The sequence below is a fragment of the Pan troglodytes genome, chromosome X, assembly GCF_028858775.2.
Source record: "Pan troglodytes isolate AG18354 chromosome X, NHGRI_mPanTro3-v2.0_pri, whole genome shotgun sequence".
Taxonomy (NCBI): domain Eukaryota; kingdom Metazoa; phylum Chordata; class Mammalia; order Primates; family Hominidae; genus Pan; species Pan troglodytes.
The window spans coordinates 120,887,249-120,906,229 of NC_072421.2; the positions used below are offsets into that span (position 1 = coordinate 120,887,249).

The 18,981-nt window shown below is 38.2% G+C and overlaps 1 protein-coding gene across 7 annotated transcripts in view; it reads left to right on the forward strand.

Moving 5' to 3' along the window:
* Nucleotides 1–18,981, forward strand: part of GRIA3 (glutamate ionotropic receptor AMPA type subunit 3) — a 307,537-nt gene that overhangs the window by 197,867 nt on the left and 90,689 nt on the right. For all 7 annotated transcript variants that reach the window (XR_010154884.1, XM_054676683.2, XM_063804853.1 and 4 more), the window contains 2 exons: nucleotides 13,480–13,641; nucleotides 17,276–17,443. Coding sequence is in view for 6 of the 7 variants with exons in the window: in XM_054676683.2 (XP_054532658.1) it covers nucleotides 13,480–13,641; nucleotides 17,276–17,443 (330 nt within the window). In the remaining variant the exon portion in view is untranslated. The remainder of the gene's footprint in view (nucleotides 1–13,479; nucleotides 13,642–17,275; nucleotides 17,444–18,981) is intronic.

The following is an 18,981-nucleotide window of genomic DNA, read 5'->3' on the forward strand; positions in this document are numbered from 1 at the left end:
TTATTATGGAAAGGAGTAATGTCTTAAAATGTTAGGATAAGAAGTGAAAGAGACCTAGAAGCCAAACAAATCCTGCCCTTGTACAGTACCTCTCTCCTAATTTCCATCATCCCTCTCTACCTTTTCTCCTTTCCCCTCTTACTGTTGAATATCAGCTCTGCTGTGTTAGTGTCTCTGAAGAGGCTGTGGAGAGAATCAGTCTTTAATTTTTGCAATATCATGGACTGTCAGTGGTCACTTAAAGAGTGGAATTTAGCAATAGTTGATACAAAAAGAAAAGTCTTTATAATAAAAAAGGTATCAGAAAAAGAAAGATGATGAAGAGTCAACAAACTCCTGTCTTTGGCTTGACAATTTTCCTTATATCCACCTGTCTATTACTCATTTCCCTTCTCTTTTCCTCTTCTACTTCTTTGATACTTATTAATCAGTTCTGCTGCATTAGTGTTTCTTCAGAAGGTTTAGGGAAAAATCCAGCCTTGATCATCTCAACCTTGAGGACTGTCGGTTGCTCTATCTAAATGCTGGGAACCAGAGTGACAAACAAGTCATAGAATCTGAAGAAAGATAACAAGCAAAATGTACACAAATGGGACAGAGGGAGAAGTAGGACCAGGATCCAGTTAACTCTTGCCCTTTAGTAACAAGATCTTTCCTTTCATCTCCCTAAACACCTGTTACCTTCTTTCTTTTTTCACCTCACTTCTGCTCTCTTCACCTTGCCAAAGGGGCTGTTAGTGCTTTCTGTCCATATGGCCTGGTAAGCTGTAATGGCCCTCAGTAGGAGCTAGTGGTGTGGAGGTCTTGCCAGCTAAAAAAAAAGCAGGTTGTGATGACCTCCCCCTGGTTTAATCTGTGCTGCTGTGGACACATTTTATCCCATGAGCACAGCCAGGCTAATGCCAATTTGCAGTGTGCCAGAACTCATTCCCGCGATGTCTGTCAAAAAACATTAGTCGACTGAGAGACTTCTAGTTCCTCAGTGATATGGTTGAGGTTGGGTATAGAGAAAAGTGCACTGTATTCCTATAAAGGTGTTTCCAAATCACAATGTGTTTATTGGAGATCAAGACACCCAGGTGGGAATTTGTGGGGTGTATGCGGCAGGATGAAGCTTCCTGGGAGAAAGGGGTGGTAATTTTTGAGGTGTATTTGAGGTGGACATCTCCTTTTAGTTTCTCTGCCAGAAAAAGGGTAATTAGGCAAATCTTCAAGAAAAGAGTGGTACAGTAGACAATAACAAGACTGAATTGCTGGCTCTTAGGCAGAAAGTGAGATTTCTGCCTTAAGGCAGAAAGTGAGATTTGGGGGACCCTTTCTCCCTCTCTTTTGCTAATTCTACATTGCCATTTTAACATGCTATGAATATTAGGTAAACAGGAGTATGAAGCTTATCAAAGTAAGAGATACTGCTTTCTAGTGCATGCTGTGCCTATTGACCCTGAGGACTGTAATGGTGGCAGAAGCATTCACAACCCCTTTCTCTCAAGAAAGATGGCTCTACTTTTCCAGCCCAGGCTTTTAAGATACAGGCCAAGCACAAGAGATCCCATCCTTCACCAACAACAGCAGGTCAATGGGCAGTTGGTCAATTTTCTTATGTAATATTTGTTAACTGCCAAATGTGGTTAGGCATGGTAAATGAATTAAAGCTATTCATTAAAGATTTTAAATGATACATATGTGTACATATCTGTAGGGTATATGTGATATATTATTGTCACATGCATAGAATTGTAATTATCAAATCAGTGAATTTAGGATATCCAACACCTTGAGTATTTATCATTTCTGTGTGTTTGGAACATTTCAAGACCCCTCTTCTGGCTACTATGAAATATACAATACATTGTTGTTAACTATAATTACCCTACTCTGCTATTGAACAAGAGAACTTTTCCCTTCTATCTAACTGTATGTTTATACCCATTAACCAGCCTCTCTTCATCCTGCCCCCACTCTCACCCTTCCAAGCCCCTAGTAACTATCATTCTACTCTCTACTTCCGTGAGATCAAAATTTTTAGCTCCCAGATATGAGTGAAAATATACAATATTTGTCTTTCTGAGCATGGCTTATTTCACTTAACATAATGACCTCCAGTTCCATCCACGTTGCTGCAAATGACATGATTTCATTCTTGTTTATGGCCAAATAGTTGTCCATTGTGTGTATATACCACATTTTTTGAAGGCCATTAAACTTTTTAAGTTTTTTTTAATCTTTTTTTTCAACTTTTATTTTTGGTTCAAGGGTACATGTGCAGGTTTGTTATATAGGTAAACTTGTATCACAGGAGTTTGTTTTGTAAATTATTTTGTCACCCAGGTACTAAGCCTAGGACCCAATAGTTATTTTTTCTGATCCTCTCCCTCCTCTCAGCCTCCACCCTCCAATAGGCCCCAGTGTCTGTAGCTCTACTCTATGTGTCCTTGTGTTCTCATCATTTCTCTCCCACTTGCAAGTGAAAACATGCAGTATTTGGTTTTCTGTTCCTGTGTTAGTTGGCTAAGGATAACGGCCTCCAGCTCCATCCATATTCCTGCAAAAGACATAATCTTCATGTTATCACTGCATAGTATTCCATGGTGTATATGTAGCACATTTTCTTTATCCAGTCTATCATTGATGGGCCTTTAGGTTGATTCCATGTTTTTGCTATTGTGTAGTGCTGCAATGAACATTCACGTGCATATGTGTTTATAATGCAACGATTTATATTCCTCTGGATATATACCCAGTAATTGGATCGCTGGGTCTAATGGTAGTTCTGTTTTTAAGTCTTTGAGAAATTTCCATACTGCTTTCCACAATGGTTGAACTAATTTACACTCCCACCAACAATGTATAAAGTGTTCCCTTTTCGGCCAGGCGTGGTGGCTCACGCCTGTATTCCCAGCACTTTGGGAGACCAAGGTGGGTGGATCACCTGAGGTCGGGAGTTCGAGACCAGCCTGGCCAACATGGTGAAACCCCGTCTCTACTAAAAATACAAAAATTAGCCGGGCGTGGTGACACACGCCTGTAATCCCAGCTACTTGGGTGGCTAAGGCAGGGGAATCACTTGAACCCGGGCAGCGGAGGTTGCAGTAAGCCAAGATCATGCCATTGCACTCCAGCCTGGGCAACAGAGTGAGACTCTGAAAAAAAAAAGTGTTCTGTTTTCTCTGCAATCTTGTCAGCATCTGTTATTTTTTGACTTTTTAATAGCCATTCTGACTGGTGTGAGATGGTATCTCACTGTGGTTTTGATGCATTTCTCTAATGATCAGCAATGCTGAGCTTTTTTTCATGTGCTTGTTGGCCACACGCTTGTTTTCTTTTGAAAGATGTCTGTTCGTGTCCTTTGTCAATTTTTCAATGGGGTTGTTTGAGTTTTTTGTGTAAATTTGTTTTAATTGCATATAGATGCTGGATATTAGACCTTTGTCAGATGTATAGTTTGCAAATAGTTTCTCCCATTCTGTAGGTTGTCTGTTTACTCTGTTGATAGTTTCCTTTGCTGTGCAGAAGCTCTTTAGTTTAATTAGGTCCCATTTGTCAATTTTTGCTTTTGTTGGGATTGCTTTTGGCATCTTCCTCATGAAATCTTTGCCTTTTCCTATGTCCTAAATGGTATTACCTAGGCTGTCTTCCAGGGTTTTTATAGTTTTGGGTTTTACATTTAAGTCCTTAATCCATCTTGAGTTGATTTTTGTATATGGTGAAAGGAAGGGGTCCCATTTCAATCTTCTGCACATGGCTAGCCACTTCTCCTAGCACCACTTATTGAATAGGGTATCCTTTCACCATTGCTTGTTTTTGTCAGTTTTGCTGAAGATCAGATGGTTGTAGGTGTGCAACCTTATTTCTGGGTAACCTATTCTGTTCCATTAGTCTATGTACTAATATCATGCCGTTTTGGTTACGGTATCCCTGTAGTATAGTTTGAAGTTGAGTAGTGTGATACCTTCAGCTTTGTTCTTTTTGCTTAGGATTGCCTTGGCTATTTGGGCTCCTTTTTTGGTTCCATAGGAATTTCAAAATAATTTTTATCTAGTTCTGTGAAGAATGTCATTTGCAGTTTGATGGGAATAGCATTGAATCTATAAATTGCTTTGGGCATTATGGCCATTTTAATGATATAGATTCTTCCTAACCATGACCATGGGATGTTTTTCCATTTGTTTGTGTCATCTCTGATTTCTTTGAGCAGTGTTTTGTAATTCTTATTGTACAGATCTTTCACCTTCCTGGTTGGCTGTATTCCTAGGTATTTTATTCTTTCTCTGCCTATTGTCAATGGGATTGCATTCCTGATTTGGTTCTTGGCTTGGCTGTTGTTGGTTATATATTTTCTTTATCCACTTGTTCATCAATGAACACACTTAGGTTGATTCCATATCTTTGTTATTGTTAATAGTGCTGCAATATACATAGGAGTGCAGGTATTCCTTAGATATACTGATTTCTTTTCCTGTGGATAAATAGTAGTGGGATTGCTGGATCATATAGTAGTTCTATTTTTAGTTTTTTCATAAATCTTCACACTGTTTTCCATAGTGGCTATACTAATTTACAGTCCCAACAGTGTACATGAGTTCCCTTTTCTCCTCATCCTTGCCAGCGTCTGGTTGTTGTTGTTTTTGTTTGTTTTTGTCTTTTTAATAGTAGCCATTCTAAACAAGGTAAGATGTTTTGTGTGGTTTTAATTTGTATTTCCCATTTGATTAGTGATGTTGAGCATTTTTTCATACACCTATTGGCAATCTGTATGTCTTATTTTAAGAAATTTCTATTCATGTTCTTTGCCCACTTTTTAACGGGATTATTTGTTTTTGTTTTTGTTTTTGTTTTTTATTGAGTTGTTTGAGTTCCTTGTATATTCTGGATATTAGTCCCTTGTTGGATGAATAGTTTACAAATATTTTCTCCCATTCAACAGGTTGTCTCTTCACTCTGTTGATTGTTTCCTTTACTGTGCAGAAGCTTTTTGGTTTAATATAGTCTCACTTGTCTGTTTTTGTTTTTGTTGCCTGTGCTTTTGAAGTCTTAGCCATAAAATCTTTGCCTACACTAATGTCCTGAAGTGCTTCCCCTATGTTTTCTTCTAGTAGGTTTATAGTTTCGAGTCTTATGTTTAGGTCTTCAATCCATCTGGAGTTCACTTTTGTATATGATGAAAAATAGGAGTCCAGTTTCATCCTTCTGAATATGGATATCTAATTTTCCCAGCACCATTTATTGAAGAGGGTGCCCTTTCCCCAGTGTATGTCCTTAGAAATTTTTTTGAAAATAAGTTGGCTGTATATATGTGGATTTATTTCTGGGTTCGCTATTCTGTCCCATTCATCTATGTGTCTGCCTTTATATGAATACTGTGTCATTTTGATTACTATAGCCTGGTGACACATCTTGAAGTCAGGTAGTATGATGCCTCCAGCTTTGTTCTTTTTGCTCAGGGTTGCTTTGGCTACTTGGACTCTTTTTTCATTCCAAGTGAATTTTAGGATTTTTTTTCTATTTTCTGTGAAATATGACATTGGTATTTTGACAGGAATTGCATGAAATCTGTAGATTGTTTTGAGTCGTATGGTCATTTTAACAATATTAATTCTTTCAATCCATGAGCGTGGGGTGTCTTTCCATTTGTGTCCTCTTCAATACCTTTCATCAGAGATTTCCTTGTAAAGGTCTTTCACCTCCTTGGTTAAGTTTATTCCTAGATATTTCAGTAGCTACTGTAAATGGGATTGCCTTCTTGATTTCTCTCTCAGCTAGATCAATATTGGTGCAAAAAACCATACTGATTTCTGTATGTTGATTTTATATCCTGCAATTTTACTGTATTTGATGATCAGATCTAAGAATTTCTTGGTGGAGTCTTTAGGTTTGTCTTGATATAAGCTCATGACATATGCAAAGAAGGACAATTTGACTTCCCCCTTTCCAGTACGGACCTTTCTTTTTCCTACCTGGTTGCTCTGGGTACGACTTCCAGTAATACATTGAATAGGAGTGATGAAAGTGTGCATCCTTGTCTTGTTCCATTTCTCAGAGGAAAGGTTTTCAGCATTTTCCCATTCAGTCTGATTTCAGCTGTGGGTTTGTCACACATAGCCTTCATTATGTCGAGGTTCAATCCTTCTATGCCTAGTTTGTTGAGAGTTTTTATTATGAAGGGATGCTGACTTTTACCCAGTGATTTTTCTGCGTCTATTGAGATGATCATACAGATTTGGTGTTCATTCTGTTGATGCAATGTATCACATTTATTGATTTGCATATGTTGAACCATTCTTGCATCCCTGGGATAAATCCCACTTGATCATGGTGTATCTTTTGGACAGATTGTAGGATTCAGATTGCTAGTATTTTGTTGAGGACTTTTGCATCTATGTTCATCATGGATATTTGCCTGTAGTTTTTTGTTGTTGTTGCATCCTTGTCTGGTTTTGGTGTCAGAGTAATGCTGGCATCATAGAATGAGTTAGGGAGAATTCCCTCCCCTTAATATTTTTGGAATAGTTTGAGGAGAATTGGTATTAGTTCTTCTTTGTGAGTTTGGTAGAATTCAGCAGTGAAGCATTCAGTCCTAGACTTTTATTTGTTGAAATACTTTTTATTACTGATTCAATCTCACTACTTATTATTGGTCTGTTTAGGTTTTCAATTTCTTCCTGATTAAATTTTGGTAGGTTGCATGCCTCCAGGAATTTATCCATTTTCTCAAGGTTTTCCAGTTTGTTATCATCCAGTTGTTCATAACAGTCTCTGATGATCTTTCATTTTTTTTCTTTTTTGAGACGGGGCCTCACTCTGTCACCCAGGCTGGAGTACAGTGGTTCAGTCTTGGCTCACTGCAACCTCTGTTTCCTGGGTTCAAGCAATTATCCTGCCTCAGCCTCCCGAGTAGATGGGATTATAGGTGTGTGCCACCACACCCAGCTAATTTTTGTATTTTCAATAGAGACAAGAGTTTCACCATGTTGCCCTGGCTGGTCTTGAACTCCTGACCTCAAATGGTCCACCCGCCTTGGCCTCCCAAAGTGTGGGATTACAGGAATGAGCCACCGTGCCAGGCCGATTTTTCATATTTCTGTGGTATCAATTGTAATGTCTCCTTTCTTATTTCTGATTTTATTTATTTAGATTTTCTCTCTTTTTTTGGTTCATCTAGCTAGTGGTTTATTGATTTTGTTTATCTTTTGAAAAAATTTATTTTGTTGTTCTTTTGTGTTTTTCTTTAGTCTGTTTCATTTAGTTCTGCTCTGATCTTCATTATTGCTTTCCTTCTACTAATTTGGGCTTTGGTTTGCTCTTGCTTTTCTAGTTCTTTGAGGTGCATCATTAGATTGTTTATTTGACATCCTTCTACTTTTTTGATGTTGGCAGTTATTTCTATAAACTTCCCTCTTAACATTGCTTTTTCTGTATCCCACAGATTTTGGTATGTTTTGTTTCAATTTCATTTGTGTCAAGAATTTTTAAAATTTCCTCCTTAATTTCTTCTTTGACCCAATGGTCATTTGGGAGCATGTTGTTTAATTTCCAGGTATTTATATAGTTTCCAAAGTTCCTCTTGTTATTGATTTCTAATTAAACTCCTTTGTGGCCTGAGAAGATATTTGATATGATTTTGATATTCTAAATTTTTTTGAGACTTGTTTTGTATCCTAATTTGTAATCTATCCTGGAGAACGTTCCATGTGCTGATGAGAAGAATGTGTATTCTATAGCTGTTGGATGAAATGTTCTATAAATCTCTGTTATGTACATTTGGTCTCAAGTGAAGTTTAAATTCAGTGTTTCTTTGTTAATCTTCCCTCTAGATGATCTGTCTAATACTGACAGTAGGGTGTTCAAGTTCTCACCTATTTTCGTACTGGAGTCTATCTCTCTGTTTAGTTGTAATAGTATTTGTCTTGGTGCTTTGGTGTCAGAGGCATATATGTTTAGAATTGCTATATAGTACTATTAGATTAATCCCTTTATCATAATGTAATGACCTTCTTTGTCTCCTTTCACTGTTTTTGACTTAAGTCTGTTTTTTTCTGACATAAGTATAGCTACTCCTGCTTGCTTTAAATTTTTGTTTGCACAGAATGTCTTTTTCCATCCCTTTACTTTGACCTTATATGTACATTTACATCTGAGGTGAGTTTCTTGTAGGCAGCATATAGCTGGATCATTTTTTAAATCCATTCAGCCAGTCTATATCTGTCTTTTGTTTTTGTTGTTGGTTTTTTTTTTTTTTTTTATTGAAACAGAGTCTCGCTCTGTTGCCCAGGCTGGAGTGCAGTAGCGCGAACTCAGCTCACTGCAAGCTCCACCTCCCGGGTTTGCCATTCTCCTGGCTCAGCCTCCCAAGTAGCTGGGACTACAGACACCCGCCACCACGCCCAGCTAATTTTTTTGCATTTTTAGTAGAGACGAGGTTTCACCATGTTAGCCAGGATGGTCTCGATCTCTTGACCTCGTGATCCTCCTGCCTTGGCCTCCCAAAGTGCTGGGATTACAGGCGTGAGCCACCGTGCCTGGCCCAGTCTATATCTTTTAAGTAGAAAGTTTAATCTATTTATATTCAAAGTTATTATTAATATTTGAAGGCTCATTTCTGTCATTTTATTAATTGATTTCTGGTTATTTTGCATATACTTTGCTTCTTTCTTCCTCTCTTACTGCTTATCATTGTGGTTTGATGGTTTTCTGTAGTGGAAACATTTGAGTCCCTTCTCTTCCTCATTTGTGTGTTTGCTCTATCAGTGGGTTTTATACTTTCATGTATTTTCATTATGGTATATACTCTCCTTTTTCTTCCAGGTGTAAGACTCCCTTAAGCATTTTTTATATGGCTAGTCTAGTAGCTATTGATTATTTCAGCTTTTGTTATTTCTCCTTCATTTATGAAGGGCAACTTTCTTCAGTATAGTATCCTTGGTTGCCAGGTGTTTTTTTGTTTTGTTTTGTTTTGTTTTTTCAGAACTTTGAGTTTAGCAGCCCATTCTCTCCTGGCCTATAACATTTCTGCTGAGAAATTCACTGTCAGTCTAATGGGAACTCCCATCAGACTAAGTGACTAGATGCTTTTCTCTTGCTATTTTTAGAATTATCTTTGACTTTTGACAGTGTGACTACCATGTGCCATGGAGAAGACCTTTATAAAGGTTTAGGGATCTCTGAGCTTCCTGTATTTGTATGTCTAAATCTTTTGCTACATCTGGAAAGTTTTCAGCTATTATTTTGTTAAATAGGTTTTTTATCACTTTCATTTTCTCTTCACCTTCTGGAACACTAAAAATTCACATTATTGGATCACTTTACAGTGTCCTATATGTCATAGACTTTGTTTATTCTTTTTTAGCATTTTTTCATTTTTGTCTGACTGGGTTATTTCAATGACTTGTCTTCAACTTCTAAAACTATTTCTTCTGCTTGATCTAGTCTAGTGTTGAATCTTTCAAATGTATTTTATATTTCATTCAATGAATTATTCAGCTTTAGAATTTCTATATGTTTTTCTTTTTATTTTAGCTATCTCTTTGGTAAATTTCTCACTCATATCCTGCATTGTTTTTCTGATTTATTTGTATTGTTGTTCTGATTTCTGTGTTCTCTTGTATCTCACTAAACTTCTTTAGTATCATTATTGTGAATTTTTCTGGGATTTCATAAATTTCTTTTTGATTGGGATCTATTGCTGGAGAAGTATTGTGTTCCTTTGGAGGCATTGTATTTTTTTTTTTACTTTTTCATATTTTTTGTGTCCTTGCATTGATATCTGCACATTTGATGTAACAGTTACTACTTCTAATATTTTAAATTTGCTTTTGTAGGGGAGGACTTTTTCCTGAAGATTTATCTATAGTGTTGGTTGGGTAGGACACTTTGGCTTTGATTCTCGGTATGTGCAATAATATAGTCTCCATGATGATTTATCTGGCTGTAAACAGCATCAGTAGTATTTCTGATTTCCTTGGTGGTATAGGGTGCAGTTGTTGGTGGAGGCTGTGGTGAAGTTTTTCTGGAGATGGGGACATCAGATGGGCCAGTTCTTGGGCACCAGTGGTAGTAGCAACAGGTCAAACATACCTGTCCATGGGCCTCAGGGAAGTGTACATGGGCACCAGTGTTAGTGGGTCTAGTAAGGCTGATTCTTGGGCCCTCCAGGCAGCTTGCTCAGATGCCAGCAGCGGCAGTGGTGGGCCGGATGGGTGGGTGGGTCCTTGGAGCCCTAGGAATTGGGCATGGCATAGGCAATGGTTGTAGCAGAGGCAACACAATCCTCTGACTCCCAAGTGCTTTGTCCTGGTGATGATGGTGGCTGCAATAGGCTAGGCCAGCCATTCTTGAGGCCTGTAGGTAGCACATGCAGGTGAGTCCCAGCCATGGTGGTAGTGACAAGCTAAGTCAGCCTGTCCTCAGGTTCCCAGGAGGAGTGCTAAGTTCCAACGGTGGTGAATGGGGCAGGGCAATCTCCAGGCCCCTGGACAGTTTACTCAGGCACTGGGAATTGAGGGGAGTAGAGCGAGGCCATCTGGTGGTGCACGTGGGTGCCGGCTGTGGTAGGCAGGGGCGAGGTGATCCCTAGATCCCCAGTAGAATGCTCAGGTTGGGGCTGAAGTGGCTGTGCTGCAGCCCTACTGCTGGAGAAGGCATGGTTGCTTTCAGTGGCAGCAGCCATAAACAGGTAGCTTGGGAGCATGTTCTTTGGCCCTGATATAAGCAGGGGAGCCTTTCCTCAGGGCTCTTTTAAATATGTAGCAGCACTGCTACTAGGAGTGACAGGGTCACTGCCAATGACTCGTGTTTCGCCCTGGCAGCAGCAGCCAACAAGGCCCAGCCCTGCATTCAAGGTATTCAACCCCATTGATGGGGTTCCAAGGATGTGGAAATTCAGGGGCTGTTGGGCCCCTGGTCAGGATGTAGTCTGATGGGGGCTGGGCTCTCAAAATGGCACCCTGCTGTGGCTGCTTAGGACTCTGGGGTATGCAGGAACCACTCAAGCTCCCTCTCTAGAGAAATGCCATTATACAATCTCTAGGCAACTCCTTCAAAGCCCATGTGGGTTGAGGGCTCTCCCAGGGCTAGGATTGCAGGAGTCCACATTGGGAATATGGACTGCTAGGGGTCTCTCACTTGTCCTTTACCCATGCTGGGGCACCTCTCCAGGCTTCCAGATGATCCCAGCCAAGCAGGCTACCTTACTTCTTTCTCATTCCTCGAGTCAGATGTTTCCTGTCACTTCTCTATTGAATTCCAGCATTCTCTCTTAGGAAATATATTCAAAGTGTGATTATCTACTCACTATTTTATTTCTTCTTTGTACGGGAGGTGAGTTCTGGATGCCTCTATTCAGCCATCTTGAGGCCCCTTTCATTGGAGTTTTATCCTCAGCATTTTATTTGAATATAAGTTTAAGGAGTGAGAATGGAGAGTTGGGTAACAGTTAGGCTTAAACTCCAATGGTAGCCTCTGCTGGACTTTCTACACAAGTGAGGCTGTCTGCTGAATTTATTACAGGGGGAATAAAATGGGAGAAAACACTGAGTCTTATTTTCCCTCATGAAGAAAGCCTTTGGGAGAAAACTCATCATGATGAATTAATGTTAATTTTTAAAATACTTTGTGGTTATCAGAATGAAGGAGTGATTCCCAGTGATGTAAACTATTTGACTCTTTGTCCAGTCTCATTGACTCATACCCCACTTATGAAAAGAAGAGGAAGGGGCTGTAAGTAATAACTGAAAAAGCTGTTTCACTAAAATGTTTTCTAAGACTGTCTTGTTATCCATGGTAAAGAAATGTAAAATTAAGAGAAGCACGGATGGAGGTGCTGACTCTACAGATATTGTTTATGTTTAGTTTGTGAATAAATTCACCAAGCTATACACGTAAAGATATGTGCACTTCTCTATACAATTATTACACTTCAATAAAACCTTTTTTAGACTGTTAAAAAAGAGAGGAAACATTAAAGAATGGATATGGATTTGGGTAATAAAGGTGTATGCATTTATCAAAACTCATCAAGTACATTTCATTGATGTAAATTTTACCTCAAAAAATGAAGAAAGAAAAAGAACTGTAAACAAACACTGAATTTTAGTTAATGACCTGCATGCTGAAATCTTTAAGGGTGAAGTATACTAATGTCTCCAACTTACTTTGAAATGAACCCCAAAGTGAAATGGTTTGATAGATGAGTAGAAAAATAATTGTAGAATCTGAGTGTGACTATGTGGGTATTCACTGTATAATTATTTCTATTTTTCTGTATGTTTGATCATTTTTATATTAAAATGTTGGAGGGTTCTAAAGAAGGGAGGAAGAATTCTACCCATCTGTTTATGAATAGAAATGATGGCTTCAGCTCATTGAAGACCCGAACACATTAATAGTAATTAGCAGGATATAGTTATCCAGCAAAAGTAGCAGCAATTCCTGGGCTGCTACTTGTCCCAGAAGATAATAATGCCCAATGGAGCTGGCAGAGCTCACATGGAGATACTCCTTTCACAAGGCTTAGGTGGCAGAAGCACCAGATGGTAGCCACAGCAAATTAGAAGAAAGTGGTGGATACTATGTAGTAGTTGTTAAGATTCATTTATTGTCTGGGTGCAGTGGCTCATGCCTGTAATCCCAGCACTTTGGGAGGCCGAGGCAGGCAGATCACTTGAGGTCAGGAGTTCGAGACCAGCCAGGCCAACATGGTGAAACCCCGTCTCTACCAAAAATACAAAACTTGGGAGGGCATGGTGGCATACGCCTGTAATCCCAGCTACTTGGGAGGCTGAGGCACGAGAATCGCTTGAACCCGGGGGGTGGTGTGGAGGTTGCAGTGAGCCGAGATCACACCACTGCACTCCAGCCTGGGCGACACAGCGAGACTCTGCACTCCAGCCTGGGTAACAGAGCGAGATTCTATCTCAAAAAAAAAAGAAAGATTCATTTATGGATACATGTCAGATACCCTGGGATTTGTACCATCATATACAACCAAGCTGTCAGTTTCACTCATTGGCATTTCTGTAAATCACAAATTTCTAAAGTACTCATCACTAGAATCTGAAGCAATCCACTGTGTTTATCATGTTAGGCTGAAGAAAAGTTTGCTATAACACCCATCGGGTCAAACTTTTTCAACATTTTCCAATTACATAAAGCATTGTATTTGTACGCAATGAAGAAAGACTAAAAATACAGGTAAATGAAACAAATCAAAATATTTGCTTAAAGTTGGCACCTATGTTTGTCCATGTGGCAGCCAGATTACATAAAGACACATGAACTAAAATGGAAGAATGCATATTTTCTCCATTATGCCTGCAGTTTCAGGGACATAGTGCCCTAACAATTAATTTCATATTCAAGGCTGTCTTGATTGCTAATAAATGATCCTAGGGAAGGAGCTTTCACATTATCCTTAGCACTCTAACAGATATGGTGAGTAAGAACATACAACTTCCCACAATCATGATCCTTTCAATGTCTTTCCAGGGTTTTACTGATATTTTACTGGAAAGAGTCATGCATGGGGGAGCCAACATTACAGGTTTCCAGATTGTCAACAATGAAAACCCTATGGTTCAGCAGTTCATACAGCGCTGGGTGAGGCTGGATGAAAGGGAATTCCCTGAAGCCAAGAATGCACCACTAAAGGTAATGTTCCATGGCATGTAAAAAACCTAAGGCCAGCTTTTCAAAGTATCTCAGTATGGTCTTTATACACTAACAGTCATCTTATGATCAAGTGATTTTCCTCAGAAGTGATTCAAAGATGCCACAAAACAACTGCAGGTGATGCTACTGCATTTGAAAACTAAGCCCCTGAATAAAGAAGCTGTTGAGAATGAGATCTTTTAAAATCCAGTGCTTGGAAATAAGTTAACTTAATTTTTAATGAATTTTATTTGTAATATGCCCATAACAATTTACAGTATTACGAGAACCTGAGCCAGGCAAAGGGTGGGGGCAGTGGGAACAGGTAAGGAAGACTGATAGTCTGAAACAGAAAATTAGATTTTACATTATTTATGTGATTGCTCTGTTTTAATAAGTTCCATGAATCTCAGTACACCCAAGTGAATTAGGGTCTAATAAAGAGTGTACATTGCCTATATGTATATTGAATGGAAATGTTTTCCTGCCTGCTAAAGTATCTTAGAAAATAATTAAATTACCTAGATTGCTCATTTTCACAAAATCAAGATAAGAATATTAAAAGCAGAAAGTCATGGTTAAAAATGCACATTTTTCATGTGTTCCCCTATGGCTAGAAATCCTATTATTTAAAAACCAGGAATTAAACAGATAAATTAGGGGAAAGTTATTCATGCTACACAAAGGACCCTTCAAATATATTTTTTAAGTAAATCGTTCCCTCAGTGCATTGATTCAAATATGAAACTGACTTTAAATTCTTCCTGATATAGTGAAAGTATGTACCATAGCTGTGGTACGAAATAGGGGATCAAAATAGAGTCAAGACCCTTTCCTAGAAAAGGAAAAGGGGAAAAGATCTTCCTCATTGTTTCAAGATACTCATCCTCACATCCTTCCTCCCTGGCAAGAATAGAATAGGGGATAACAGGCCAGGCATGGTAGCATGCGCCTGTAATCCCAGACACTTGGGTGGCGGAGGCAGGAGAATGGCTTGAACCCGTGCAGCAGAGGTTGCAGTGAGCCGAGATCATGCCACTGCACTCCAGCCTGGGCGACAGAACAAGACTCCATCTCAAAATAATAATAATAATAATAATAATAATAGAGAACAGTAGGCAACACAGACCAGAAAAAAGATATAGAGATACATTCTGTACCATCTATGCAGCTCCACCTTAAATGGGTTACGTCAGAACATAATACAAGTGAAATCTTACTTTATGCAATTGGTGTGTTCTAGAAAAGTTATGGGTTAAACATACTTTTTTCGTTCAGTTAAGCCACTTACTAGTCAAGTGGTACCCTGTGGTTGTAGCGATTATGCCTGCCAGATTTTTCCAAGATAGTCTTATTTTAAAACATTCTGTTTTAGGGTCCGATCAAGTGTCCTAATTTGCTTTAGTAAATATGGTCACAATCCCTATGATGAATCCTTTGTAATCAAAAAAATTTTTAATGTACTAAACTGATATTTACTGGAAAATAATCCCAAGTGAATTAGGCTCTAATACAGAGTGTATGTTGCCTACACATATATTGAATGGAAATGTTTTCCTGCTTGCTAAAGTATTTTTGAAAATAATTAGATTACCTAAGTTGCCCATTTTCATAGAAATCAAGATAAAAATATCAAAAGCATAAAGTCATGGTTCAAATGCATATTGCATTACATTTAGGTGAGCTTATTCAAATTTAGATTTTTCATAAAACTGCCTACCCACACTGCTTTATGATCTCTTTTTTTTTTTTTTTTTTTTTTTTATTTTTTATTATACTTTAAGTTTTAGGGTACATGTGCACATTGTGCAGGTTAGTTACATATGTATACATGTGCCATGCTGGTGCGCTGCACCCACTAACTCGTCATCTAGCATTAGATTTACCAGGTAATAGGTAGAAGAGAGAAATTCATTTATTCAATATTTTAGTGGGTTAGTAGTCTGGCACCTACAATGTGCCAGACACTGTGTTAGGCATGAGAAAATGAGTAATGGTAAGAAGTATGAAAAGGGTACTGAAGAGTAGTTTATGCCTGTGCTGAAGTTGCAGAGCCATACAAAAGAGAAGGAAGCCAATCTCAGCTCTGGACTATTCATTGATAACACTTGGTGTGTATAATGTAAAGTTCTAGAACCCACTGAGAAGAAATGTTCATGCTTATAAGTAAAACCCTTTAAATAACTTTAAAAAATTGAATATTTGAATAGATGTTACAACTTACAGATTACTTTTGCTTAGTATTCGTCATTATAGAACCTTGCACAATATCAATCAAACCAAAAGCCCACTTTAAAAATTGATGTATAATATTTTTGATTAGGAAATAAAATTGTCTACAGATTAAAAATCCTGATAATTTACTCTATAAACATTTTCTTTTAGGGCTTGGGAGGGTATTCTCACCCATTGGTAAGTAGAAACTGAATAAAGCAAAAATTAAATAGCTCCTTTGGCATGGTTTGGAAAGGACTACATTAAGATTGCTGACAATTTATGCAGTCAGCTGAAAAAATCATCACCATGTTGGCTTCATGTATTGCAAAGATGTGCAGACACAAAGATTTTTCTTCATGAAAGAACATATGTCCCCTGTTACAGTCACACTTGATGATTTGCTTCTGAAAGACAAGTAACGTGAGAAAAGCCAGAAAAGCTAATTGATAGTTGTAGAGGCAATAATCTATTCACTCCCAATTGTATTTGGACATACTGTACTAGAGAGAGAGAACTCCCCCTGGGACATTTTGCTACATTTTTAAAAAGTCAACAACATTCTACATTCTACCAGTATTTGTCACCCCTGCAAAACAGGGGCCAGCTTATTTTAACCATAGTTTGTTATGTTAATTCATTTAATGAAAAAGCATCCACCATTTCAAATTGCAGATAATCAAATCCCTTGTATTTAGTGACTGACCTCATCCCTAGTAGAGCATATCAATATATCCAAGGAATAGAAAGTGTTCTTGCCTGCAAGAGGTGGCATCATGAAGTATTGCCTATGAATTGTCAACATTATCAGATTTAAAACTCAATAATAATTGAAATTTTCTACAATTGAAAAACAGCTTTGGTTTTTGCTACCCCCAGGAAACAAAAACTCATTTATTGCTGGCCAGAAGTCCCAGCTCGCCAGAAACATCGTCCAGACAGAAATGATTAATGTTCTCCTCCAAATTAATTTCAAGCTGTCTAACTTAGCTATTTCCATTTTCCCCTAAGTAAACACCAGATCTCTACAAACAGCAGTAACCCAGTCTTGCTTTAGGATGTGCTGTTTCCTCTCCAGTCTATACATGCCATCCTTTAACTTCACACATATTTCTTCCTCTATAAAGGACACAGCCTTTTGGTAGTCACTAACTCAGTATAAAAAAGAAACAGTATTGAGAGCAAGAGAGAGATTGCCTTGAGCCATTTGATTGTAATAATTGTAACACATGCACACATGAGGTAAGAAGTATCACTGTAGAATGAATCGAATTCAGGCTTGCCCAGAGAGATCTCTTAAATAATTAGGGGGGTGACTGCATAGAACAATAGGTAGAAATGAATGAAAATTATAAGAAACAAGGCAAATGTTGAGGGTATCATTTATCATGATATCTTGTTTTTCATGCATCCATTTCAGTATACATCTGCATTGACACACGACGCAATACTGGTCATAGCAGAAGCTTTCCGCTACCTGAGGAGGCAGCGAGTAGATGTGTCCCGGAGAGGAAGTGCTGGAGACTGCTTAGCAAATCCTGCTGTGCCCTGGAGTCAAGGAATTGATATTGAGAGAGCTCTGAAAATGGTAAAGACCACAATGGGTTATTGGGGTGGAAGAAACTTATAAAGACATAAAAAAGATGAGACCTTGATCTTGAGAGAAGACATACTAAAAGGAATGGGACCAGATTATGTAGAATCTCAGAGTATGCAAAGAGGATAAGTATAGCCATTTCTATAAATCATCCAAACCTAGAAATCTAAAAGTTGGAGGTCATTTCTTGAAGCTTGAAAAAAAAAAAGAGATAAATTTAGGGCAAATGAATTTTTGGTTATGCACTATACTATGGCTAGTAAATGAAACTTAGTACTCTCAAAAGTTACAGATTGAATATATAAATAGCTTCCAAAAATTCAAAGCTTTCAAACATATGACATTCTTTAGGGAGATTAGAATATTTTATAAGATGTTCCTAACTTCAAGATAGACATTACAAAGGACAGCATCCTCTGGCTCATCAGACAAATGATTAGCCTAGACAGGCTGTGGAACTTAGCCAGTGTGATAGTATTTCTGTTGTCAAAAAGAACACTCATGCTATTCTACAGGATGAAATGCAGGAACATGATACATTTCTAGGTCTACTTAAGAAGCTTTTGCCTAATGCTGCAAAGAAAAAGCCTAAAGAAAAGTAAAAGGAATCAATGGATAGACAGTCAAATAGGTCACTTGTTTTTAGTATTTGCTGGGTAGGAGATCATTTAAGGCTTCAAGCAATGTCCTTTGAACAGATTTCATTATTTATACCAGAAGTAGCATCACCCATTCATTGCAGTTTTCCAAGCAAGAGCTCTGTCCTGAATATTTTGCTTTATGCTACATGTGCCTGCATGTATTAAAATGAGCTTTCAAGAGTACAGGAATTTCTTATTTCTACTTATTTAGTTATCCTGATGTTTGGGACATCCAAATCAACAAAGAGATGGGCAAAGATAAGATAATTCTGTGTGCAACCCAGCAAGGAAGAACTTGTAACGGCCTCATAACATACATCATTTTGTGTAGCTGGCTCTCTTATTGATGCCTTAAATTTGCCAAGTTGGAAGCATTCAATCAAAAGGGGTTAGTAGCCCTTGTGTCTCTCTTCAAGAAAGAGATATGACTCATTTTCCCATCATGCAGATTTTTATGTCATTATGTCAGTTCCTTAACAAATGCCCTAAGTGTAGTTTTATGGAGGTAGCACTGTACAATTTTGAAGAGCAGTTAATTAAATTCAACCTTCATAGCAGTTACAAGATTTGTATTGTCAGGTGAAACATAATGATGAGTGAAATATAAAACTCCCTCAGAGTGAATCAAAAGGAGTTTCCATCAACAAAACCTCAAGGGGCAAGAGCCAGCATCTCCAATTGACTCCCTATTCATGACACAAATAACTACCTTCCCAAATAGAAAACTGGCTATCAGAATGAAGGATAAGATACCAATTGGGCTAGGAAAAAAAAATAGATTGATCATACTACTGCATAGAAAAGTTTCTGCATGTCTACCTCACTGATAAAGCTCAAGTTATAAGCCAGGTAACCTTCCTCCCCAGGCCCTAATGACCAGACACTCAA